This window comes from Taudactylus pleione, unplaced genomic scaffold (genome assembly GCF_031769625.1).
Source record: "Taudactylus pleione unplaced genomic scaffold, aTauple2 ptg000959l, whole genome shotgun sequence".
Lineage (NCBI taxonomy): Eukaryota > Metazoa > Chordata > Amphibia > Anura > Myobatrachidae > Taudactylus > Taudactylus pleione.
In genome coordinates this window covers 4,050,492-4,076,778 of record NW_028285360.1, presented here as the reverse complement: position 1 = coordinate 4,076,778, position 26,287 = coordinate 4,050,492, and the positions used below count along the sequence as shown (strand labels likewise).

Below are 26,287 nucleotides of genomic sequence, written 5' to 3'. Positions count from 1 at the left end.
TTTATGTTGATTTCAGGATCACCAGATACAAAACTGCTGTATGATGTGAATAAATAATCTAGAATTTATAGGCGCATGATTACCCAGAATTATTTGAATATTTATTTCGCCGTATCTATTTATTCTATTAAAATAAGGAGATCCGCAGCTTTTTAATAATTACTAATAAAGGTTAAATTTTATTAAATTTGATTTAAGAGTGCCCCAACAACTAGCCCTTCTTGGCTCTTTGTTTTTTGTACTAGGGGAAAGACGTCATGACGTCTCTCCCATCACCCACTGCGGGAGCTGGAAGGTGGAGCTCATGAGCGAGTTCCAGCCCGGCTCCGGACTTGGATGAAGCAGCCAATGAGAGGTTGTCCGCCTCGCATTGGCTGCTAAAACAAACAACGCCGCCGGGTAGAATGAGTGTACTACCCGGCACAGTTTGTGGTGTGGATTGTTACTGTGTAGTGCGGACTGCACTAACTGCGGTCCGCACTACACTAACTGAAACTGACCTGGACCATGCCACTGGTGAGGGGGTGACATTAGGGTGTGCCTGTGCACACCATCGGGGGGCCATGGGTTGAAAGACCCCTGTTTTAAATACTTTATAGAAGTCCTTACAATGTGTTAAGCTCTAAACCAGTGGTTGCCAAACTGTGCGCCATAGCACCCTGGGGTGCCTCAGGACTCTTGCAGGGGTGCCTCAGGTTGGTGGTCCAGCACAATTCAAATTATTTATGGTCAATGTAACGTAAATATGTGGACAAACAGAAGCACAAACCTGTCCACCACCACATAACTGAGCCTAAGGATAACAGGCAAGCACAATATACTTCACTACATTTTTCTGAATTCCTCAATAACAAACATTTGGCTTAGGGCTGCCGTGAAAACAATGCTGTTACTCTAGGGCACCGCGATTAAAAAAAGTTTGGAAAACCACTGCTCTACACTAAAAAAGGTATTGACAGGTAGTTTTTAACACACCACTGAAGAGAGATATATATCCAGCCTCAATACACCATGTGATTTGAGACTCTTTGTTAAGTGACCCACCAGGTTCCAAGCGCCTTTCACTAGAAAATGGGTGTTCATCGCAATGCAACCTGACCAAGATGCACCAGGAGATTGCACTGATTAATTTGATGCACAACACTTATATATCCGTGTTTGTAAATAAAGCACAAGGAACCTCAATTTTCTCCACAAAATAAAAAGAATGTCTTCATAAGGAAGAGAAGTATACCCGACTCCCATCCAAGAACGCTTGTCTGCTTATCTAGCATGGAGCATAACCCATTAAAATGTAGCAGACATTGATAATCAAAAACTAAAACTCATGTTTGATGAAAGAATTAAACAGGACACAATATTTTACTTAAATATTCCAGACTTACTGTATAAAGAATTGATAAGTACTCACCTTTATGTCATTATCTATCCCCCCTGAGATGATCTGGTCACTGGTGTCATTGAAAGTGACAGACAACACCTGATAAGTGTTTTGGAAGGTCTGTACTGCCGCTTTTTTCCTGAAGTCCCAGAGCTGCAGCACAGAATGAGAGTAGACTAGCAGATCATAAAAGGAGACATTTCATTTTTATCCTGAACCCAAACCAACTAAACTTGCCTCTTCCAATGCAATGCTTCTAATCATTGTCATGTCTAACCAAGATTATCTAGAGTGAAAGACTCCCTGTGACATTCCACCTCCCAGGTTGTTGCTTACTTGCTCCAGCAGCACCTACTGAGCTTTTTACACAGTCCCCCATTTCTGACTATTATCGGGCATATTTATCAATATTATTACTAAATTAATGTGAAAACAGGAGTTATCACATTATATTAGTATGACCTAAATGCATCAATGGCCTTCTGGAAGAGAATTCACGAAATTATTTTCCAAGTCCTTAAATTCACACTTTTTTTTTAGTAAGCAGATCGTATTTCCCATTCTTGTTATGGGAAATGTGATCTGCTTCAACTTCAATAATGTTCAAATGTAAAAGAATACTAGAGAAAACCCTGTGATAACAACGATATCTTCAGATGGCGTTACACAGGATTCCCTCCGGTTCCCTGACTTTAAATAGACCACAATCTGTAGGAATAGAAAACTACTAAACTAAAGGTGGGTACACACTAGATGATGTCATTCAAACCCGCAGAACGGAGTAACATAGCTGGTACATCTTCTAGTGTGTACCCATGATATGCGTGCTACCGTGAGTCGCACATCGCTCGCCTGCCCTACTGCAGTGTGTATGCACTTCCTGCATTCCGGGTCCCATCATCCGCGCTGGGCGGCACTGCATCTCAGCTGACTGCGCACATAGCGTGGAGAGGAGGCAAGGGTGGGGGGTGATGGGAGAGTACGCACATACAGAATCACTATATTTTTCAGAAGAATTGTGCAGAGGGGGATTCGCAGGGACTGCGCTTTCTCACAAGCTCTGTACCTACAAGGGATTTTTTATATTTTCTCCTTGGATGCATCACACTACAACCACATTTTAAATGCAGATTGTAGTAAATGTGCCCTTATGTCTCTTAGGGCTTCTTTCATGGCAAACATGCCCCTTGTGAAATCACATTTTGTGATTTCTGCAGACATTGTGCAAACTGATAAAAATGCCATCAGGAGAAGCCATTTACACTTGTGGGAGATAAAAACAAAGGCCCTCATTCAGAGCCGTTCGCTATTTGCGGTCGTTCGTTTAAAAACAAGGGGTGGCTATTCAAATGATCCGTACGCACATTGCTGTCTGTTCCCACCTCTAAGTCTGAACGAGCGTGCAAAACATACGCTCGTTTATCTCTTAAAAACGCCCCCTGGCCGCTCGCATCCTACGTCATGTCCGCTATTTATTAGATTAATCGAGTACATCGACCAGCGTATGAACTGCTCGCTATTCTTGTGGTTGGTGGCCCTCATTCAGAGCCGCTCGTTAGCGGCAGTACGCTCGTTCCGAGCGATGTTTGCACATCTGCGCATGCGTACGGTTTTTAGTACGCATGCGCGAACCAGTCAGTGCGGCCGAAAATCGTTGGTACGCAATATAGCGAGGGCCTGCTATTTTGAGTGACAGAATGAGGCGTATGTGGGTGGTAACAGGGGAAGGTGCTTGAAAATGGGGAGTGGAGATCCGAACGCAGGCGTGCTTAAAGGTCAAAACGGGCGTTTTATGGGTGTGCATATTTAAAACAGCAGCGTCATTGACCACGTCACTGGGTTATTTTGTAGCCAGAACTGCTCGCAAATTTGTGGTAGCAAACACCAACCACAAGAATAGCGAGCAGTTCATACGCTGGTCGATGTACTCGATTAATCTAATAAATAGCGGACATGACGTAGGATGCGAGCGGCCAGGGGGCGTTTTTAACAAATAAACGAGCGTATGTTTTGCTCGCTCGTTCAGACTTAGAGGTGTGAACAGACTGCAATGTGCGTACGGATCATTTGAATAGCCACCCCTTGTTTTTAAACGAGCGACCACAAATAGCGAACGGCTCTGAATCAGGCCCGGTGTTTGCTACCACAAATTTGCGTGCAGTTCTGGCTATAAAATAACCCAGTGACGTGGTCAATGACGCTGCTGTTTTAAATATACACACCCATAAAACGCCCGTTTTGACCTTTAAGCACGCCTGCGTTCGGATCTCCACTCCCCATTTTCAAGCACCTTCCCCTGTTACCACCCACATACGCCTCATTCTGTCACTCAAAATAGCAGGCACTCGCTATATAGCGTACAAAGGATTTTCGGCCGCACTGACTGGTTCGCGCATGCGTACTAAAACGCGTACGCATGCGCAGATGTGCAAACATCGCTCGGAACGAGCGTACTGCCGCTAACGAGCGGCTCTGAATGAGGGCCAAAGACACATGGATCAGAACATGGCGATCATATTTTACAATATAAAGAAATGTAATATTATAAGCAAGGAGTCTTCTCAGCAATTTACTTCACCATAGCAAATCAACTTAAACACTTATTCTCTAACTTTAATGTATGTTTATAATTTCTCAGTAAGTGCCTTTTCCAAGTGAAGAGTCTTAATGTGTTCATTAATTTTACCCACTGAATTAACCTCAGACAGCATCCAAGTGGGTCTGCTCTAGTATAACAATAAAGAGCAGCTGTACGGACCTTCACTGTCCCATCGTCACTGCCTGTACAGATCAGCTGCGGCCCTCGTCTGGCTGGGTAACAAGAATTGACAAATGAGGTGTGTCCTTTCAGTCGCTTCACTCTCTCTCCGGTTTCACAGTCCCAAATTGCAACAGTTTTATCAGTTGAAGCAGAGAAGAGCAGGCTGAAAAAACAAACAAACAAAAAAAAGAGAAATAATGTCCTTAACCAAGCAGTAAAACACACTTGATTATAAAGTATGTAATAATTTGTGTTTGGATATAAACCATGAGCTTCACAGAAAATATTAAAACGTGCTCGAAACCACATCACATTTACTTGACTAAATATTATTAAACTGGCAAATAAAATTAAAAAAAATGGATTGTTATCAGGGATGCCCAAGATTAGGGTATAAAACTAGAAACAAAGAAAAGCCCCCTTGTGGCTAATAATATGGGAGGGGAGTAGGATTTAGACCTAAAATAAATAAATAAATTATATATCTATATATTATATATATATATAAAAAACAGGATTTTGGTACTTACCGATAAATCCCTTTCTCCGATTCCACAGGGGACACTGGAGTTCAAGACAGTGGGGTATAGACGGTGGTAGAGTAGAGCCTGGCACTTTAAATAATTCAGAAGTGTGACTGGCTCCTCCCCCTCTATGCCCCATCAGCCCCAGTTTAAGAACTGAGCCCGAGAGGAGACGGAGGACAACAGGAAAACAAGGAGAAGGAGAAGACCACAGAACGAAACAAGACCGACTGAAGGAGAACAGAGGAAACCACTGCAGGGAATTATGCAGTCACAAAACCATAGAAGGAACCAAACAACTGGCAGGTACGCAGCGCTGGGCGGGCGTCCAGTGTCCCCTGTGGAATCGGAGAAAGGGATTTATCGGTAAGTACCAAAATCCTGTTTTCTCCTTCATCCACTAGGGGACACTGGAGTTCAAGACAGTGGGGACGTCCCAAAGCCAACCTCCTGGGTGGGAAGTGCGGAGAACATGCCGACCCTTTGGCCAACAGAAACAGGGACCGCCAAGAACCAGAGGTTCAATGGAAGGCAAGAGCGGAGGATCAAGTGTAGTGAGCCAGGAGACAATCAGAACTCCAAGCGGAACAGACACAGAACTTCCACAACTTACAGCGTAAATAGAATGGAATAAGTGGCTAGCGAGAAAACACCCTCAGGTGAGAAGCATCAGAACACTGTAAACTCAGCTGAAAACAGACCAAACCAGACTGTTGGGAGCAGAGAGCTCCAACCAGAATCCATATGAGAAGGGCAGTAACCCGAGAACAAAATTCGAGAAAACCGTACCAGATTCGGAAACAGGAAACTGCAGCTGTCGCAGATAGCAGAATACCAGCACTGTTGGACATAATCATATAGATACAAGTATAACGATACCAATCTACAGAAACAGTGCTGATCCTGTCCACAGACTCCTAACAAAGAGATTTGCAGGGAGGTAAAAGTCAAGGCCGAACAGTCACCATCAACCATTCTGGAGGTCCAACTACTACAAAGTTGTAAACCAGCAGAAGGAAAAGACCATGAGTGGAGATCACACTGGGGACGAAGCAGAGGCAGCATCTAGAGGATTGAGATTACAATACCTTCAGAGGGTCAGACAGCAGAACCCCACTCCGAAAACAGAGTAGAAAACAGCGACTGAACACCTGCAGCTGAAAAGAAAATCACAGCCATAAACTCCAAAACAACAGACAATTCCCAACATGATAGAAGTGCGTAGACAGTACCAACTGCTGGCCTGAACATATTCTGAAACACACAGGATACCCTAGCAGTTAAAGAGCACGTATGCAACAGCCACCCAGGGAGAGCTACCAATATAGGGAAGCATTCCATACAGCAAGGCTAGAGCACTAGGACAACCCTGAAAGTACCAGTCAGGTACCAGTCAACAGATTCTAGTAGAATAGTGTCACTAATCTCAATGTTAAAACTATGCACCAGGGAAGCTCTAAAATGTAGAGCCAACTGATTAACAGAGCGGATGGCTGCTAGGACCACCACTAGGGTGCATAAGGGAGAATAACGGCTATGCCATGTCAGGTTGGGCATTAGTGGGGTAAGCCCGCTTACCTATGAGCGTCCAAAAGCCCTCTGGACGCTATGTAGAATGTCACTGACCTTTTCCATCTCACAGCAACCTGCCCCATCAGGTATAGGGAGTAGCTTCAGTGGGCTAAGACCCTATGCTCTACAGCACGGACTTCAGCCTGGAGATGTTGAGGTAGAAAACACTGTATAAACTAGCAAAATGTTAGTGGAGACAAGAAGGTTGTACAACAGTACTCTGCACCTGAGCTGGTTATATTAGGGATGTGTATCCATATAGAAACTTTTCATAAAACAGAAAACGGTCTGCTCGTGTAAGTATCAGTACATTAACACTTATAAAGGTGAAGTGTGTATTACGCCCACAAATCTAATACAATCCAGGCCTGACCCTGCCTATATCAGCGGGTGGCCCTAGGCCTTCATTTAATTTAACAAATGAAGCCCTGAGGATGGAATAGAACCTGGATGCTCTATGTACAGATAGAGTGTACCTAGGGGCCCTTTAGACACTCATGTATTAAAATATGTGACAAGACAATAATATGGAGTACCGGAATCTATACGGAGAAGGGTACCTGTACATAGACAGAGTGCGTTCGTTATCCCCAGAAAAGAAGGGATATATCTGTAGTGATAACCCCCATAGGGTTAAAAACCAGGTTTTTCCAATTATTAGAAAATATTCATACAAGGAATGGGAATATATCAGTATATATACACACATACACACAGACAACATAGTTGCATGAGAAGGCAATCTCTTTGAAAGGAAGAGTAGTGCCTACACAGCAAGTTTACTTGTCAGACTCCTGCACGGGGAGATCAGCATGCCATATCTATACATGTCCTGCCTCAGGAGATCAGCATGCTACATATATATATATATATATATACACATATATACGCACACACATACATATATTATACACACCTATACATACATAACACAAATATCCCGCCTTCTTAGTGTCTTATAAGTTTGCTACCAAGTGCAAAGTTGAAAATAATCATAGATCACCCTAAAGGGGGGCGTCATAGATAGGGACTGACAAGAACAGAACTATAACCCCAGGAGGATTAAAGTACATATGATTAAATAATCACCAGTTATTTATATGGTGACAAGTTGGCCACTCACATTTGGAGTAAACCAGAGTGCCACAGGGAGAGTATACAAACTCCACACTGATGTGGGAAAGGTGGGAACCGAACCCACAACCTCCGCGCTGGGAGGCGGGAACGCCAACCACCACACCATCTGAGCTACTATATATATATATATATATATATATATATATATATATATATATATATATATATATATATATATATATATATACACACACACACACACACACACACACACGTACATACAAGAAGGCCCCAGTTATGTATAGGGTTACAGAAGCAATGCCTTAGGGAATTGCGACTATCATTATGTAAGCTGCAGAACTTGACTCTAGTCTATAGAGCCACCATTAATATATATATATATATGGATAAAGCTGACAGCTATTGGTAATCCCAGGCGGCTTCCCATCCGTGGAATATAGGTATATACCCACATACAAAACCTTAGGGACAGATGGTGTAAAGCGGAGTTATTGTATTAACTACCGCATCAGGAGAGACCAGCCTCCAATCGCAAACCTCTCTTTTAAAATATGCTATGTACCAGACATAAAACTGATAACAGATCCTACCTCTACCTTTATGGTAAGGATAAGAAGCGATAGATATTTATCTCCAAACATGCATACCTACATACAAGATTAGTAGGTGACAATAATAATTTGAAAATAGAACATGAGCAATAGTAGAGCTATGGAAGGAATTGAGCCACAAGACAAAATTCACTCCAGACATGTATATATTTTAAAGCAGGGCTTAGTATAAAATACAAATACATACATGTGGCTTACCTCCACGCAGGGGAACTGCTCATGTGCCGCCTGTGGTCGTCATTCTGCTACGGCATAGGAAGCAGGATATTTTAGCAGCGTGCTATCCCAGACTATCCTGGGACCCTTCTGTTACTGGTTACTTACTTTAAAAGCGGGAATCAAAAAGACAACCTCCATGCTGTGAGGCAGCAATGCCAACCCCCACACCGGCAGTAACTAACTTCCTCTTGTATGTGCTGCTGAATGGAGCACCTAAAATATAATCTATATAGATGCACATATGCATACCTTCTAAGGTAAACACAGAAGGCTGGTGAGAACTAGAAGTTTTTAAAAACCAGCCTATAAGTTAGTATATGTGCTGCCACATATATGTATGGGAAGAGTACTGCCCCTCTATAAGGTGAGCCATAACCTGGGTATGGGACGCAATAATCTGCTAACCCTGGGTTAAGGGTATGCTATAACCATAAATTCTGGCAGCAGCACCAGAACAGTGACTAAGGTGAGCCAATGTAAAACAATGTTCATTTAGGCAGGGTAGCTAGTGCACCCTGATGTAGCCTTCACAAGCAATTAGATTAAGCTATGCAACCTTTGTATAGAACCAAGGGGAAGCCTGACAGGGGGTAATACCAGTCATTTACTTTCATAACCGCATAATGCGGTGTTAAGCAAAAAGGGTATTGGGCTAGTTCCCATACTGCTAGCAACCAGCTATCTACTATAGCTAGCACTACTCCTGTCAAACAGTGACAGGCATCCCCTACCTTTTGCGCTTCAGCATTCCCAGCGTAGGAGGGGGAGGGTGGCGCGTAGGAGACCCACGCTAATAATCCCTGCTGTTAGGGCAGCCCGAAAGAGGGAAAACGGGAGGCGGCTGCTGGAGTGTGGGAGGAAACCGGAGTACCCGTAGGAAACCCACGCAAGTACAGGGAGAATATACAAACTCCACACAGTTAGGGCCGTAGCGGGAACTGAACCCATAACCTCAGTGCTGTGAGGCAGTAACGCTAACCATTACACTTAATGTGCTTTCCCTCATGCAGGCGGCTGTCTGCACAGCACTCCGTCTGGGTGCCTCTTCGCGGGGGAACTAATGCAGAGAATGTCTGCGCTGCTGCGCTAACAGGAAAACACCCCCAAAAGCAGGCTGCTACACGTTAGTGGAGGAAGCCATGCCGCCGCTGAAGTACTAAGTGCCCGTCCGGGGGCTGTGGGATGACACCGCTCCGTCTGTCAGCCCAGCCACTAAAAAGCATAGGGTCGCGGCGTCTCCTCCTTTGTATATTAGAGGAGAGCTGCTGGTTAGTTATAACATTAAAGCCCTTTTGCTATAGAGCTAATCTATCTGCTGAAGCGAGCACTGGTAGAACCGCGCTGCTCTCAGATGAGGGAGAGCACGGGCCAGACTATAGATGGCGCCGCTAACATGCATGACGCGCCCTTTCCATAATACCGGCTTTTATATATATGCGCGCCAAGGACCGCGCTGCTTGTCAGCGCTGCACTGCCTCCTGTAGAGGGACTCGTCTGGCTTCCGAAGCCGGCACCTTACACTGCTTGTGCAGATGGCGGGACCTCGCCTGTCAGCGCTGTACTGTTTAATGAGCAGCAGTGCGGCGTCTATCATTACTGTGTGATCTACTCACCCAGCATTACAACTCCTATATAGAGGAGGGAGGAGCAGGTGTCCTCAGTGACCGCCGCGGCATCACCGCGCTTTTGATGTTGCAGGGGCCGCGCTCCATCCCCTCCTTCAATTAAGAGGGTGATGGCTAGGAATAAGCCAGAGACCCTGACGCTGACTGTTGAGTGCAGCGGCGGGTCTCGTCAGCAGCTCCGACACCACCACGTGGCAGGTTGGAAGGAGCTGTGTATGACAAGCGCGCAGCACGCGCTGTCCCTAAGCCCAGCGTTTTGGCCCACCGCTCCAGCTAGTCAGGAGTGGTGGGATATACTTACAAACTGCTGCGGCCGGGTTGCTGGGCTGGGGGGCAAATGAGGAAACCCGGACACGAACCGGTTTCAGTTGTGTCGGGTCCTCATGGAGTCTGATGACTCTGTTAAAGTCCCCCCTCAGGGTCACCGGACACAGGCTGCAGTAGCCGTGTGGTGCCCTCCCGGCGGCTCCCACGTAGCAGGCAGACTGCCACAGTAAACAGTCTGCCTGTCCTCAATGCTTTAAATAAAAAGCTCTAAAAAAATTAAATAAAATAAATTATACTCAAAAAAGGCTGGAGACAGCCTGATGTGCTTCCGGCTCTCTCGGGCACATTCTAAAAACTGGGGCTGATGGGGCATAGAGGGGGAGGAGCCAGTCACACTTCTAGATTTTTTTTAAAGTGCCAGGCTCTACTCTACCACCGTCTATACCCCACTGTCTTGAACTCCAGTGTCCCCTAGTGGATGAAGGAGAAATATATATATATATATATTTTACACACACACACACACACACACGAGAGAGAATCACACTACACTGTTGCATTAAATGTGCAAGGCCAGTCCATTAAATATCCATATCCATCCACTGTTCAACGCTCCAACAGGGGCTCAAGTAGGGATGAAGCCAGCACTCTTTATCACTATTAAATATGATGTTTTGGAGAGTCTGTATAGATACATTGCATGGCAGTATGTATGGCAATTAATTCAGCATATCATACATTACTTGAACCAAACTGGAAAGCCTAACTGGGGTCCCAAGTCATTCCCAGTGCATAATCCCAACAGCTGTTTCGGTTAGTACCATCATCAGGGGAAAAGCCTTTTAGCTTTTCCCCTGACGGTACTAACCGAAAATAAGATATATGGTAAGAACTTACCCTTGTTATCTCTATTTCTACGAAGTCCATAGGGCTCCACAGGATACCTTGGGGTATAGGTGATGACGTCAGTCTTCAGGCACCACAGAGTTAGTTTTCAGCCTCCCAGGATGTATCTGGGTCCCTCTATACCCCACCCCCGGGCCAAGGCATCTCAGTTACGTCACAAGCCATAGGCCGGAGGAGGAGAAGAAAGAGAGAGAAGAAAGATCTGGACACTCAGAAGAATCACATTCTCACCATAGGGAGACGGAAAAACCGGTGACCAGAGTAAAGCCCATCTGCAGCACAGGTGCGACAGGGCGGGAGTCCTGTGGAACCCTATGGACTTCGTAGAAATAGAGATAACAAAGGTAAGTTCTTACCATACCTCATATTTTCTACTGCAGGGTCCATAGGGTATCAACAGGATACCTTGGGGATGTCCCAAAGCAGTATCCTTTAAGGGTGGGGACGCTCCTGTGCTGAGAGGAAAATCCGCCACCCGAAGGAAGCATCCTGAGAGGCAAAGGTGTCAAAAGAAGACCACGTAGCAGCCTTGCAGATCTGAACTGCAGAGGCACCACGTCAAGCTGCCCACGAAGGACCCACAGACCTAGTGGAATGAGCCCTCACAGAGGAGGGAACTGGAAGACCTTCATGAAGATAAGCTTCCGAAATTGCCATACGAATCCAGGCTGCCAAAGTCTGCTTTGAAGCAGGCCAATCCTTTTTACGGAAGCCATAGAGGACAAACAAGGCATCCGACTTCCTAAACGAAGAAGTGCGGTCAACATAAATCCTTAAGGCCCGCACAACATCCAAAGTGGCTTCACCCACTGAAAGTTCAGGTGAATTGAAAGCCGGCACAACAATTTCTTCATTGACGTAAAAACTGGATACCACTTTGGGAAGGGATCCCGGACAAGTGCAAAGCACCGCCCTATTCCTATGAAAAATCAGAAAAAGGGGGTCTACAGGAGAGAGCCCCTAAATCAGACACACATCTGGCCGAGGCAATGGCCAGAAGGAATATGATTTTAGCTGTAAGCCATTTAAAGTCCACTGACCCCAGTGGTTCAAACAGTGATCCTTGGAGAACTCTCAGGACCACAGTCAAATCCTAAGGCGCCACCGGTGGGACAAAAGGTGGCTGAATGCGAATAACACCTTGCATAAAAGGTGCGCAAATCAGAAAGCGCAGCAATCCTACGATGAAACCAGACTGACAGGGCAGACACCTGCACTTTCAGAGAAGCCCGGCGAAGCCAATGATCAAGTCCAGCCTGTAGGACAACCAACACCCTAGACAGGCGGAACTCCCTAGGGAAATACCCTCTAGGTCTACACCACCGGAAGAAAGTATGCCACACACGATGGTAGATTCTAGCCGAGGTAGGTTTCCAAGCTCTTAGCATGGCATGCACTACAGAGCCAGAAAAACCCTCTGGACGTTAGCATGGACGTCTCAACAGCCACGCCGTCAAAGACAGCAGAGTCAGGTCCGGGTGAAGACAAGGACCCTGTGACAGGGGATCTGGTCGTAATGGTAACCTCAGAGGAACGTCTGACAGACAGACTCTGGAGGTCGGAGAACCACTCGGGAGCTATCAACAGTAGCGTACCTCCTTCTTGTTTGAATTTCCGTATTACCCGCGGAAGAAGGGAAAACGGAGGGAAGAGGTAGGCAAACTGGAACGTCCACTGGACGGACAGAGCATATACCAGAATCGCCTTTTCGTCTCTTGTTCGAGACCCGTACACCGGCAACTTGTTGTTGTGTCAGGACGCCATGAGGTCTATCTGTGGAAGACCCCACTTGCCCACCAGAATCTGAAAGACATCCTGGTGCAAAGACCACTCTCCTGGATGCACGTCCTGCCTGCTGAGAAAATCCGCTTCCCAGTTGAGGACTCCCGGGATGAACACTGCTGATATTACCGGGAGATTGCGCTCCGCCCAGACCAGAATGCGGGACACTTCTGCGAGTGCTGCCCGACTTCGGGTTCCTCCTTGTCGGTTTAAATAGGCCACTGTGGTGGCGTTGTCCGACTGGACCTGCACAGGGTGACCCTGGAGAACCGGCTGCGCCAGCTGGAGAGCTCTGAACACCGCACGGAGTTCCAAAATGTTTATTGGAAGCTCCGCTTCTGCCCGAGTCCACCTGCCCTGAAACGAGTGTGGACCCGTGACAGCTCCCCAGCCCCGGAGACTGGCGTCCGTTGTTAACAGGACCCAGTTCGCCACCCAGAACGGACGACCCTTGTTGAGGTGGATAGTCTGCAACCACAAAGTTAGAGACAAGCGAACCTCCGGAGTGAGCACTATCGTCTGGGACCTGAGACACTGATGCAATCCATTCCATCTGGACAGGATCAATAGCTGCAGAGGTCTGGAGTGAAATTGGGCATACTCCCATCATGTCGAATACCGACACCATTGAGCCCAATAACCTCATTGCCGAGTGAATCGACACTCGACGACACTGCAGACAACTGCGCACCCTCAACTGCAGAGCAAGGATCTTTTCCTCCGTCACAAAGATCCACTGCTGCCTGGAGTCCAAGAAGGCCCCGAGGTGCAGGATCCTCAGACGGGGTGAGAGTGAACTTCTGCCAGTTTATCAACCAGCCGTGACATTGCAGTACCACAATCGTCAGATCCAGATGGTGTAAAAGAACCTCTGGAGACCCCGCTATCAATAGGTAGTCCAGATAAGGAGAGCCACCATGACCACCACGACCTTGGTGAATACCCGTGGAACAGTCGCCAGGCCAAAAGGCAGCTTCGTTGCAAATCTGAGGAACTGCTGATGGCGCAAAAAAAATAAAAATAAAAAATAGGGACATGCAGGTAAGCGTCCTAGATGTCCAATGACACCATGTAGTCCCCAGGTTCCAGTGCCAGAATAATGGACCGCAGGGTCTCCATCCGAAACCAAGGCACCTTCAATGACTTGTTGAGGGCCTTTAGGTTGAGCATTGGACGGTAAGACCCATTGGGTTTCTGCACCAAAAATAGATTGGAATAGAAACCCTGGCCCCTCTGGGAAAGGAGAAGGCATACCCGTGAGAGACCACCTCCTGAACCCAAGTGTCCATCGTAGTTCTCGACCAGCACTGGGTGAACTGAAGCAGGCAGCCCCCCCCTATGGGATCCCCCAAAGGGAGGCCCGGACAGTCAGGCCATAGGTTTGTCATCTGACCTAGGGGCCGGACGTCTGGTACTCCAGGCCTGTTCCCTGGGCTTGAACGATCTCTTAGCCTGTCGTGGAAAGGACTGTGCTTTAGGCCTACCTTGGACCCTGTGAGGCCGAAAGGACGACATACTAGCACTTGAATGCATCGTAGCAGACGGGAGACATGCAGATTTTGCTGCTGCCAACGTAGCTACTATTTTGTCCAGATCTGGACCAAATAGGACCTCTCCATTGAAAGGCAGACCTTCTAATCCTTTTTGGAATCAGCGTCCGCCTTCCAAGAACGCAACCATAAGGTGCGACAAGCAGCCACAGCCGCAGAGGAAATCCTAGAGGTGAGCATACAAATATCTAAGGCTGCTTCATTGATGTAAGCGGCCGAGTCTCGGAGAATGCCCACCAACTCGGCCTGTTCAGCCGAACAGTCAGAGTCCAAAGACGCCTCCAAACTATCCGCCCAGCGCTCCATAGCTCTGGCTACCCAACACATGGCCATAGCCGGTCTGGATGCTCCCCCTGCCAGGGAATAAACGGATTTCAGGCAGATCTCCACCCTGCGGTCTGTGACATCCTTCAAGGATGACAGCGAAAGCATAGGCAACGTGGGACTTCTGACTAGGCGTGTGACGTGAATCCACCTGCGGAGGGGATTCCCACTTAGAAAAATAATTGTCCGCAAACGGATAAGCCACGGCAAGCACCTCTGGGGCTGATACCATTTTCCTGGATTTTTCCACGCCTCCTCTAAATGATCCACTAATTGATTAGAAAGAGGGAACACCGTAGCCTCACCGTTAATATCCTTAAAAAAAAAAAAAAACATATTTGGATTTGGCCACCGGAGGATCCTCATCCTCAATAACTAAAGCCGTGCGGACTGCCCGAATAAGACCAGGGATATACACCTTGGACTTAGCGTCCGGCTCTTTGGTACGGAGAGGTTCTTGGTCAGATAGATCCAGAAACTCCCCATCATCAGACGTCACGTCGTCATCCTCATAAGGAGCAGACAGACGCCACCGGCCGCTTATGAGGCCGCAACACAGACTCCCCCTGTAAAACATTGGACAAATGCTGAACCGATGTATTCAGAGTATTAACCCACGCAGGCTCCTGACGAACCTGGTGAGGGGAATTGGGGAGACTGTGGGGTACCATCAGTTATCTCGGGAAACCCTGCATGGGTGATGACACCACTGACTGCTGGGACAGACCCGTCTGGGTAAACACAGGTGGCGGAGCTAGCTGGGCCACAAGGGTTGTAAGCGCCTTACCGAAACAAGCCCAGGGAGGTTCCTGTACCGGAGCCGTGACCATAATTGGCCGTGACAGTGCCAGGCACTGGCGACATAGCCCCTCCGCATTACCCTCCCCCTCAGCTATCGGTACATTACATTTAGTACACATGAGCTGGAGAGGAAAATCAGTCTCAGACATGATGGTAAAGTATGTGACACTCACACCTATACTATTGGTATAGTGTGAAAAACGCCCTGCACTCCGCGCACCGCAAGGGCTTTGAGCAGAGCAAGATCAGGGACAGTTATATGGCTGACAGTAGAAAGTGAAAGTACAAACAGCAGGGCTAGCAGTTGAGTCACATACAATGCAGAAGAAACAAATCCCTGCACTATCAGCGCTGATCCTCAACTACTCAGACCCTCAGGCTGGTAGGACTCAGCACTGCATACACTGACCTCTGGCAAACGGAGGAGAGTTATACTGGGGGACCCAGACCGCAATGCCAGCGAGGAGCAGAGGATGAAGGAGGCTGGCCTGGGGGAGGAGCGCTGACACACTATGACCAATCAGCCTAAGCAGAGAGGCTGTGTGCAGCAGGGGAGGCACCGGCTGTGAGACAGGGAAAGCACGCTCCCCTGGCATGCATTTAACCCCTGGGACACCGCAGCGCATGCCGCTCAGCAGCGGCCCGCTGTCCCAGGGGGTTGTGGAAGCGCAGGTTGGTCGCCTGGCTCCAAGCAGCAGCCAGTCCCCAGGGAACCCCCTGCCTGGGGACTCAGGACCATGTGACCAGCGGGGAGCAACCGCGGGACCCCGCTGCTTACCTGCATCCCCCTGGATCCGGCCATGGTCCAAAACATCTGGGGGCACCGCTAGAAGTGACCCCAGATGTTTACCAGCATCCCCGGATCGGTACCGGCGTTCTGGTACCGGCGGGGTGTAGGGGAGACAGCATGGCCGTAAGTACTGACTGTCCATGCTGTACTCCTAGATGTGCAGCTAGCGCTGCCTTTAAAAGAAACTTCAGGAGCTCTTCATAGCCCCCCCTCTGCACAGTGCCTCCGACTCCGGCCAGGCACCGACGAAACTGAGATGCCTTGGCCCGGGGGCGGGGTATAGGAGAGGAACCCAGATGCATCCTGGGTGGCTGAAAACTAACTCTGTGGTGCCTGAAGACTGACGTCATCACCTATACCCCAAGGTATCCTGTGGATACCCTATGGACCCTGCAGTAGAAACAGCTGTTGGGATTATGCACTGGGAATGACTTGGGACCCCAGTTAGGCTTTCCAATTTGGTTCAAGTAATGTATGATATGCTGAACTAATTGCCATACATGCTGCCATGCAATGTATCTATACAGACTATCACTATTAAATATGATGTTTTGGAGAAAGAGTGCTGGCTTCATAATACTTGAGCCCCTGTTGGAGCGTTGAACAGTGGATAATAAATATATATATAATTTATTATCTCTTTAACACACACACACAAACACACAAAGCAGCTGCTCTCAGTGGTTTCATACTTTTTCTAGATGTTCTATATGTAAAGGAAAACTCATCGATGCAACGCAATTATCTCCAAAAGGAATTATGAGTATTGTCAATTGAACACCAGTTTCAAAATAAATAAAATTATTAAAATACATTTACAATGTGAAATAGTCATATATACAATTAATGCATATATTCCATGACATCTACAAAATTAACAAATGCATTAAGACATATTACAGAAATTATATATCAATACAGGTCTGGTTTGGGGTTAACAAGTAATAAATAATACCTGCATTGTAAAACACACATTCATATGCCAACGTTTTTGGGAACAAGTGTTGGACTGAAAATAATTTGTTAGCCCATAATTCAAATATAGTTTGAATAAATATTTATATACGTAACAATCACAATTTTGTTTGGGGTAATTGATACTTTAGAATTAAACAAGAGCATTGCTATAGATTTTGCTTAATATCAGCACAACTTTAAATGGAATTAGGTGTATTTAACTAGTGAAGCTATATCTATGAAGATCAGATCAAAGCATTCCCACACATCAGTCCAAGCAGTGATGTCACAGCCTCTAATAATACGTAGAGACTGACATCAGTTTGGAAAGACTTTAAATTGGCCTAAACCATTTATTTCTAGTAAGACACTTAAGTTTCCAAGCTTAACATAGAAAGGGGCATTGATAAGACAAATCTTTGCTAATTATAACTTGAGGTATAAATAGCAGATAATAAAAAGAAAAATATTTAAATGATTTACCCTTTTCTCCTGGGTAACAGAACCTTTGGGAGGCTCTCAGAGTTCTCAAAGTAGTCAATCCAATTAGTGCTGGTCAAAGTCACCAGAGCTTTAAATGAATCCACTGATCTTTACAAGGCATCAATAACTGGCAGTAATTAACATGTGGTGAGCTATGCAGAGCCATGGGATTTTTTTTTATTTTTTATCATCAATATGAAAACTGAAACTCGTAATCAGATCACAACTCTATTTAACTTCACATTTTTCATACAAGTGTCTAACAACGACCCCTGTGTTGCTGACCTACCTGCCATCTGTATTGTAGTGCAATTCCATCACAGCACCGCTGTGCCCCTTTAAGGTTGCATAATTATCACAGTCTCCATATACGCTCCAAAGAACTGCAATATAAGAAAACAAAAGGACAAGCAATAAGTACGGATAATGATGAGGGTTTTAATTACAGTTGTGCGCCAAAGAGATCAATTGCAAGTTAATAAATACATCAGAAACAACATCACCAAAACATAGAAGGAATATGTCTATGTACCTCAGCTTATTAACTTAAAACCACTTACGAATAAGTCTATCAAACCCTGAAGATGCCAAGGTGAGCCCATTGGGGTGAAATTTGCAGCAGTAAACTTCTCCTTCATGTCCAGACAACAGCATGATTGGTGCTTGTAGACTGGATGATCTTGGCGGGCCCTGCAAAGTAGTAATTGCAATAAACTCAATATTTAAATGATATCCCCACTTCCCAAACAAGTACCTTGAAATAACATACACAAAACAACAGCAGAAACCTGCTAGCTCCCATATTAAGATAGTCTTCTCAAGTTTCCTGTCGAGATAGGTAATACACAATAACCAAATATAATAGTCAATTAAAACAAACTTATGTAGGAGATCAATAATATTGATAAACTGCTGCACTTGCAGATGGCTGGATAACAGAACTCAGATTAAGTCCAAGGAATATCGTTGGTTGGAAGGGAGTTCTGGGCAGAAAAAGTCTTTCTGAATGAGATTGTGGGTGGTAGCAGCAGCAACCCGCTGATACTATACAGTACAATATGTTGAAGCGTTAAGGTGAGATGCCCGGGTTAAGCTTCCTGAGGAAGGGAGTACGGAGAGATCGGCAACCAGGGGGTTAACTCTAACGGGCCACCGCCACCTCCGGTGCAGGTGCCGGAGCCGCACTCCGGAGCAGCTGTTACCGTGGTGTGGGGGATGTTATGGTCGGACTCTGGAAAGCCAATAACCATACGAGACCGAGGAAGGCAAGTCTCTGGTGTGGCAGGGGTGTATGGTTATTGGCTTTCCAGAGTCCGACCATAACATTCCCCACACCACGGTAACAGCTGCTCTGGAGGTGGCCCGTTAGTTAACCCCCTGGTTGCCGCTCTCTCCGTACTCCCTTCCTTCTGTTATCCAGCCATCTGCAAGTGCAGCAGTTTATCAATATTATTGATCTCCTACATATGTTTGTTTTAATTGACTATTATATTTGGTTATTGTGTATTACCTATCTCAACCAATCTGTTTGTCTATGTTATATTTAGTGACTTATATAGGAATTGTGCATGCATCTTTTACATTAAACCCCCTCTTTTTCATAAACATACCGACTCATAATATTTCCATCAGTTCACATGGGACCAGCTCCCTAGCTTAGGTAAAGGTTGAGTTGAGCGCAGTATTTAAATTGAATTATCTATAAGGCTGGTCAAACATGAGTGAAGTTAATTATTGAAATTCATTAGTGACAGTAACAGACTGCACAATGGCAACTATAAAGAAATGAACCGTAATACTGGCTACACAATTAGCTGAACCAGCAGCTGACCAGCCATCCCACCGATTTAGTAAGCTTTACACACTTACCAAACGGCCACTCAATTTGTCTGGATAGACATAACAACAGGGTCGGGCATGTAGATTTGCATGCCCAGTTATGAAGTCAGTGTCTGCAGTTCCTGTGGCCAGTTTACAGGGTTGAACTTATTTGCCCTTCATCCTAAGGACTTGGAAGTGACTAGGGGTGAGGGCGGAAGTGCAGCTGCATGCCCATAAAGGCCACCAAAAGAAGAAATTTACTCTCTCGCCATGCTACGGGCACAGTGACTCGCTTCGCTCTCCACAAGTGTATATTCTACCTCTATCCCCACATAGATAGTAGGGCAGTGTTCTCCCCAGGCTGTTTTCTGCGGGCGCATTGTCCGGCAGAAACAGCATACCATCCAGCACTTCCTTCTGCCCCAATGCACCGCATTCCCGGTCACCCTCAAATGTGTCCTTGTTGCCACGGATGCGATGCAGAGCTGCGCCAACGTCACATTCTTCACATTGGAGGCTCCATGTCTGCCGGCAATAAGGACATGCTGGTGAAGGTTCCAGGTGACTGCGAATTTGGGCAGGGGGAGGTGTAGGGGAGGGGACACGGCATTGGGACAGGTGCCAGGCAAGGGACGCAGCATTGGGGCAGGAGAGAGTGCTGAGCAGGGGATGTGGCATTGGGGTGGGGGGCAGTTATCCATCACAGAGCAGGAGCAGTGTCAGACTGTAGGGCAAAGATCCCTCCTCGTGTATAAAAGTTAAGGTGGGAACAGTCGCCTGAACTGACAAAAGAGAGCCTGCAAGTGGGGCCAGTATCTGTAGAGCTGTGTAAAAAATATATTCTTTGTAGCCTGCAAGTGGGAACAGTATCTGGGCCTCTAAGAAAATATATAAATTGTTATTTCAAGTTTAAATCACTATAAGGTCAGGATGCCAAACATTTTAATATTGCGAAAGCCCAGCCCGGCTACTTCTTGATGCCACCCGGCTGGAAAAAAATTCTGGGGAGAACATTGTAGGGAATGGCGTTGGATAGTAACTGATGACATCAGGGTTCGCTCGGCAAAGGACATCTAGACACTACCCAAATTACAGGTCGGCTGTACAGTGTCAGATGGACATACACACACACATATATATATATATACACACACACACACACACACACACACACACATATATATATATATATATATATATATATAATAATACTCCGGCACTCCTTCACTCTGTGTACCTGGACAAGCAGTCCAACCTTGCTCCGGTGCCCTCCAGGAGGACAGCACCCCCAATGCACGTGAAATCATAGGCGGCACTCGGAGACTGGTAAAACACGTGATACCCTCTGCTGAGGGACTTTTAATCAGTCGACGTTTCGGGGTCTTCCACCCCTTCCTCAGGACAACAGAAGGAAGGGGTGGAAGACCCCGAAACGTCGACTGATTAAAAGTCCCTCAGCAGAGGGTATCACGTGTTTTACCAGTCTCCGAGTGCCGCCTATGATTTCATGTGCATATGCATATATAGATAGAAACACAGCTGATCCGGCACTCCTGATTGAAGAAATAAATTGTACCTGCTCACGGTGCCCTCCTTGCGAGGGTCAGAGCCCCCAATATATATGAACACATAGAGGCGGCACTCAGACTTTCAAATGGAATGTGCAAAAGCAATACTTTAATCCATCAACGTTTCGGGACCTCCCGTCCCTTCCTCAGGATGTACAGTACAGAATGACAAACATACAAACACACAACAGCTATAAATAGCTTACTACCTGTCTGGACGCGTGGTGCACATCCCGCTCGTCGCGCCGGAGACCCGACCGGAACACAGGCAACAAGCCAGCCGGAAGCTCTGTGCGTGTCACGCACCGGAAGCACTCCGTGAGTCATGTGCCCATGTGATCACCCCTGACACGACAGCTGATGGAGGCAACCCGCAGCCCAATGGTAGCCAGAGCAACCCACTAGAAAGACATGACAATACACAAGCGAAATATTACATGCAAACATGCAAAAACAGTATGAATGATAATCTTAAATACTAAAAAACAGCAAGATACAAAAGACTATTAGTGGCACAAATTGCAACCACTTGTGGGCAAGAAAATAAATTTAAAAACAAATAATAAATGAAGAAATGGTACAAAATAAAGAAATAATAAAAAATTAAATGACAAAAAACTGTCATATGTCGGCATGAGTATAAAGTGAAATACAAGCAATATTATTCATGGATTAATGCGAGATGATACAGTGAAAAATATAGTGAGGGTATCCACAAGCTAAATACAAAAAACAAAAACAGTAAGTGAAAAATGTGTGTTATAAAGTGACAACTAATGTGAGATGAACAATAAAATAAACTGCTGAGACAAAAATTTTTTTTATGTAGCAATAATACTACAAGTCTACTAGTGAATGTGTCCTGGTCTACTCAAGAAACAACAAGGTAAGTAAAACCCTTGTATAGAAAAGTGAAAATATAACCTTTGAAGTTAAAAATGTGTCTGGTAGTGTGAATGATGCTCATGCCGCCATAAATGTGACAGATAAACTGTATAAAATGACATACATGCATATGAAAACCTATAAACACATCGGCTAAACCCTATAAGGACAAACCGTCCATGCTGGCATGAATACAAATGAAAACCTAAATATGCATCTGCTGAACCCAATGCTGTAACAGTATAACATACGTGGGCCATGCGATAGCATTGAACTAAAGTTATAAAACCATGTGTTACATATAAGCAACTTACTGGTCTCTGGCAGAAGCCAAATGGACCGAGCAATATAAATTTAGATAAGAACTGGGTTTATAGGAAACAGTTAAGCCCCAGGGATTCGTTAAGCCCTCGCAGTGATAAGGTGTCCAACCTATATATCCATGCTGACTCAAGCTGCAGAAGTTTTTTAGATCGATTGCCACCCCTCAATGATGTGTATAACTGGGCATCAGGGAAGTGTCACATCTCAACATTTAAGACATCAGTTTCAAACTTTCTCAGCAAAAAAAAGGGTTCTTATCTAAATTTATATTGCTCGGTCCATTTGGCTTCTGCCAGAGACCAGTAAGTTGCTTATATGTAACACATGGTTTTAGAACTTTAGTTCAATGCTATCGCATGGCCCACGTATGTTATACTGTTACAGCATTGGGTTCAGCAGATGCATATTTAGGTTTTCATTTGTATTCATGCCAGCATGGACGGTTTGTCCTTATAGGGTTTAGCCGATGTGTTTATAGGTTTTCATATGCATGTATGTCATTTTATACAGTTTATCTGTCACATTTATGGCGGCATGAGCATCATTCACACTACCAGACACATTTTTAACTTCAAAGGTTATATTTTCACTTTTCTATACAAGGGTTTTACTTACCTTGTTGTTCCTTGAGTAGACCAGGACACATTCACTAGTAGACTTGTAGTATTATTGCTACATAAAAAAAATTTTTTGTCTCAGCAGTTTTTTATTGTTTATCTCACATTAGTTGTCACTTTATAACACACATTTTTCACTTACTCTTTTCGTTTTTTTGTATTTAGCTTGTGGATACCCTCACTATTTTTTTCACTGTATCATCTCACATTAATCCATGAATAATATTGCTTGTATTTCACTTTATACTCATGCCGACATATATGACAGTTTTTTCGTCATTTAATTTTTTATTATTTCTTTATTTTGTACCATTTCTTCATTTATTATTTGTTTTTAAATTTATTTTCTTGCCCACAAGTGGTTGCAATTTGTGCCACTAATAGTCTTTTGTATCTTGCTGTTTTTTAGTATTTAAGATTATCATTCATACTGTTTTTGCATGTTTGCATGTAATATTTCGCTTGTGTATTGTCATGTCTTTCTAGTGGGTTGCTCTGGCTACCATTGGGCTGCGGGTTGCCTCCATCAGCTGTCGTGTCAGGGGTGATCACATGGGCACATGACTCACGGAGTGCTTCCGGTGCGTGACACGCACAGAGCTTCCGGCTGGCTTGTTGCCTGTGTTCCGGTCGGGTCTCCGGCGCGACGAGCGGGATGTGCACCACGCGTCCAGACAGGTAGTAAGCTATTTATAGCTGTTGTGTGTTTGTATGTTTGTCATTCTGTACTGTACATCCTGAGGAAGGGACGGGAGGTCCCGAAACGTTGATGGATTAAAGTATTGCTTTTGCACATTCCATTTGAAAGTCTCTGAGTGCCGCGCGTGTGTGTGTGTGTGTGTGTATATATATATATTATATATATATATATATATTTTCCCTCTAGCTCCGGCGGCAGGCAGGGCGTCGGAGCCAGAGAGGGCAATCTAGTGCGCGCACCGAAGGCGCGCGCTCGAAGAGGGGGCGTGGTCATGAAAAGGGGGCATGTCTATAAGACGCGTCACCTTTTCATCATGCTTGGGGGCGTGCCCGGCACTTACGGACATGCCGGGCAGCCCCCAAGCACTACAGAAAGGGATAATAGACGCCAGGCGTCTATTCTCAGGCGGTGACCGGGTCACCGCATGTTTCTCCACCCGCGGGACACTCCGTCCCGTGGGTGAGAACGGCTCCCGCAGGCTGTGAGGGCAGGGCGCTTTTTGCCCTCCTCCTGGAGGGCAGGGTGCTTTTTGCCCTCCAGAAGGAGGGCAGGGCGCCGCACTAAAACAGCCTAGCGGGAACGCTATATATACACACACACACGATACATCAGCTGCAGAGACAATCTGATTTGAATGGTGTTGTTCACAGACCTATCATCTGTACACACCTGCAGACGCATTATGTGAAAGGTCGCTCATCGGCTGTACAAATATATAACAGTGTGTAGCAGCATTAGGTGTTTTTTTTCTACTATTATCCCATTATACTACAGGAAATTGTAATATGTACACAGAAGGGAATGAGCAATCCTCATGCAGGAGTGTTTAGAAGAAACCGCTACACCTGGCACATGTACCTGTAACCCCCATACACCGGTACCTATATACAGAGCGCCGACCAGACTAATCTAACTGCTGCTCAGTAACCGGCTCACACAGAACAACTGCAGGGGCACAGTAGCACCACCACTCCTCCTCCTCGGCGCCAGGTGCCGGCACACCCGGATACCGCTGCTGGGTAACACAGAGTCCGGGCGCCGCTTAGAGGAACACCCCGAATGCAGATGCTACAAAGGGACCGCTCACACAGTGGGGGAGAAGGAGCCATCAAGCACTCACCGCCGCCACCAACAGCTCATTGCGAGGCTTCTTGGCCGGGATGGCCACCAGCTCCATCCCCTTCCTCTTATTCAGCTCGATCATGTCTTAGCCTGTTCTCCGCAGCTGCCTCAGCAGATACTCGCATATATTACGGCTGTTATATGTCTCTAGGTCTCCTGCTGGCAGAACAATCTGGCCGCGATGTTCCGGCACAAAGTTATTACGTATTCATCCTGCGCCTGCGGCAAGTAGTCCACTGATTGGCTGACGGGAACCTCATTGTCCGCTGGGAGAAGAAGATAAGAGGAAGATGGGCGGGGTACAGTAGCGACTGTTGTATCTTGAACTCTCGCTGTTTGGCTGTAGGGCTCTGCTACCCGAGCCAATGGCCGAATGAGATTCCTCTGTCGTCGCGTGCGGGCGGTGTGACTCGAGGCTCTGATCCCTGGCTGATACACAAGCATGCATCACTGTATGTGAGCACTGATGTCTAGACCACAGGTTCTCAAACTCGGTCCTCAGGACCCCAAACAGTGCATGTTTTGCAGGTCTCCTCACATAATTACTAGTGAAATAGTTAGCTGCACCTGTAGATCTTTTAAAATGTGTCAGTGAGTAATGAATACACCTGTGCACATACTGGGTGACCTGGAAAACGTGACTTGTGTGGGGCCCTGAGGACCAAGTATGAGAACCACTGGTCTAGGGCAATGGTTCTCAAACTCAGTCCTCAGGACCCCACACAGTTAACTTTTTGCAGCTCACCCAGCAGGTGCACAGGTGTATTCATTACTCACTGACACATTTTAAAAGATCTACAGGTGCAGCTAACTATTTCACTAGTAATTATGTGAGGAGACCTGCAAAACATGCACTGTTTGGGGTCCTGAGGACCGAGTTTGAGAACCTGTGGTCTAGGTGGATGCAGCCAGTATGCGGGCCAAGCACGAATGAGTTAATAGGACCATACATTACCTCTATGACCAATGCAGCATTATTATTATAATAACTTGTCAAAGTCACCAATCATGGCTTTAATTGATAGATAAGATTTAAAACAGCAATATAAATAAATGCTATGGGGTGAATGCAATAGTCTTCGCGATGCAGGAATCGTCAAGATTGCAGCAAGTTGGGTAATCATTTAAAAGGCTAAACCAACCTTTTGCCTTTTAAATAATTGCCCTTTTAAACATCGGGCAGACTCGCTGAGATCTTGATGGCATTGTGCAGGCTATTAAGGCCCCTACACACGGAATGATGTAGTCAACGATACAATCTCGTTAACGATTTACTTTGAACTGTCCCCGGCACTCCAGGACACAATGTGCAGCAAAAACTGCACAACGTGACACAAGATCTACAGTGCGCGATCTAATGATTTGCATATAATTAGATCTTGCGCGATAGCAGATGGATGCATGCACGGATCAGGGAGATACGTGATGCATGCAACTGTTAAAAAAAATAATCACAGATGCACGCATGCTTCTGTGTGATTTGTGCTGCTAGACTCTGATAAAAAATATAAATAAGACAGAAGCATGGACGGATCCGTCCATGCATCTGTGTGAAAAAAAAGGCACAGGCTTTTAACAGTCAGTCCTAGTTGTGAAAAT

General features: G+C 45.9%; 1 protein-coding gene across 1 annotated transcript in view; it reads right to left on the bottom strand.

Annotated features, from left to right (window-relative positions):
* SNRNP40 (small nuclear ribonucleoprotein U5 subunit 40) overlaps positions 1–25,061 on the bottom strand; it is a 31,782-nt gene extending 6,721 nt beyond the window's left edge. Inside the window, exons 1-5 of the mRNA XM_088459947.1 lie at positions 24,687–25,061; positions 18,212–18,341; positions 17,941–18,034; positions 4,140–4,305; positions 1,412–1,534 (exon numbers count right to left, since the gene is read on the bottom strand). Of these exons, the coding sequence (XP_088316073.1) occupies positions 1,412–1,534; positions 4,140–4,305; positions 17,941–18,034; positions 18,212–18,341; positions 24,687–24,770 (597 nt within the window). The 5' untranslated portion in view covers positions 24,771–25,061. The remainder of the gene's footprint in view (positions 1–1,411; positions 1,535–4,139; positions 4,306–17,940; positions 18,035–18,211; positions 18,342–24,686) is intronic.
* Between the last annotated feature and the right edge of the window lie 1,226 nt (positions 25,062–26,287).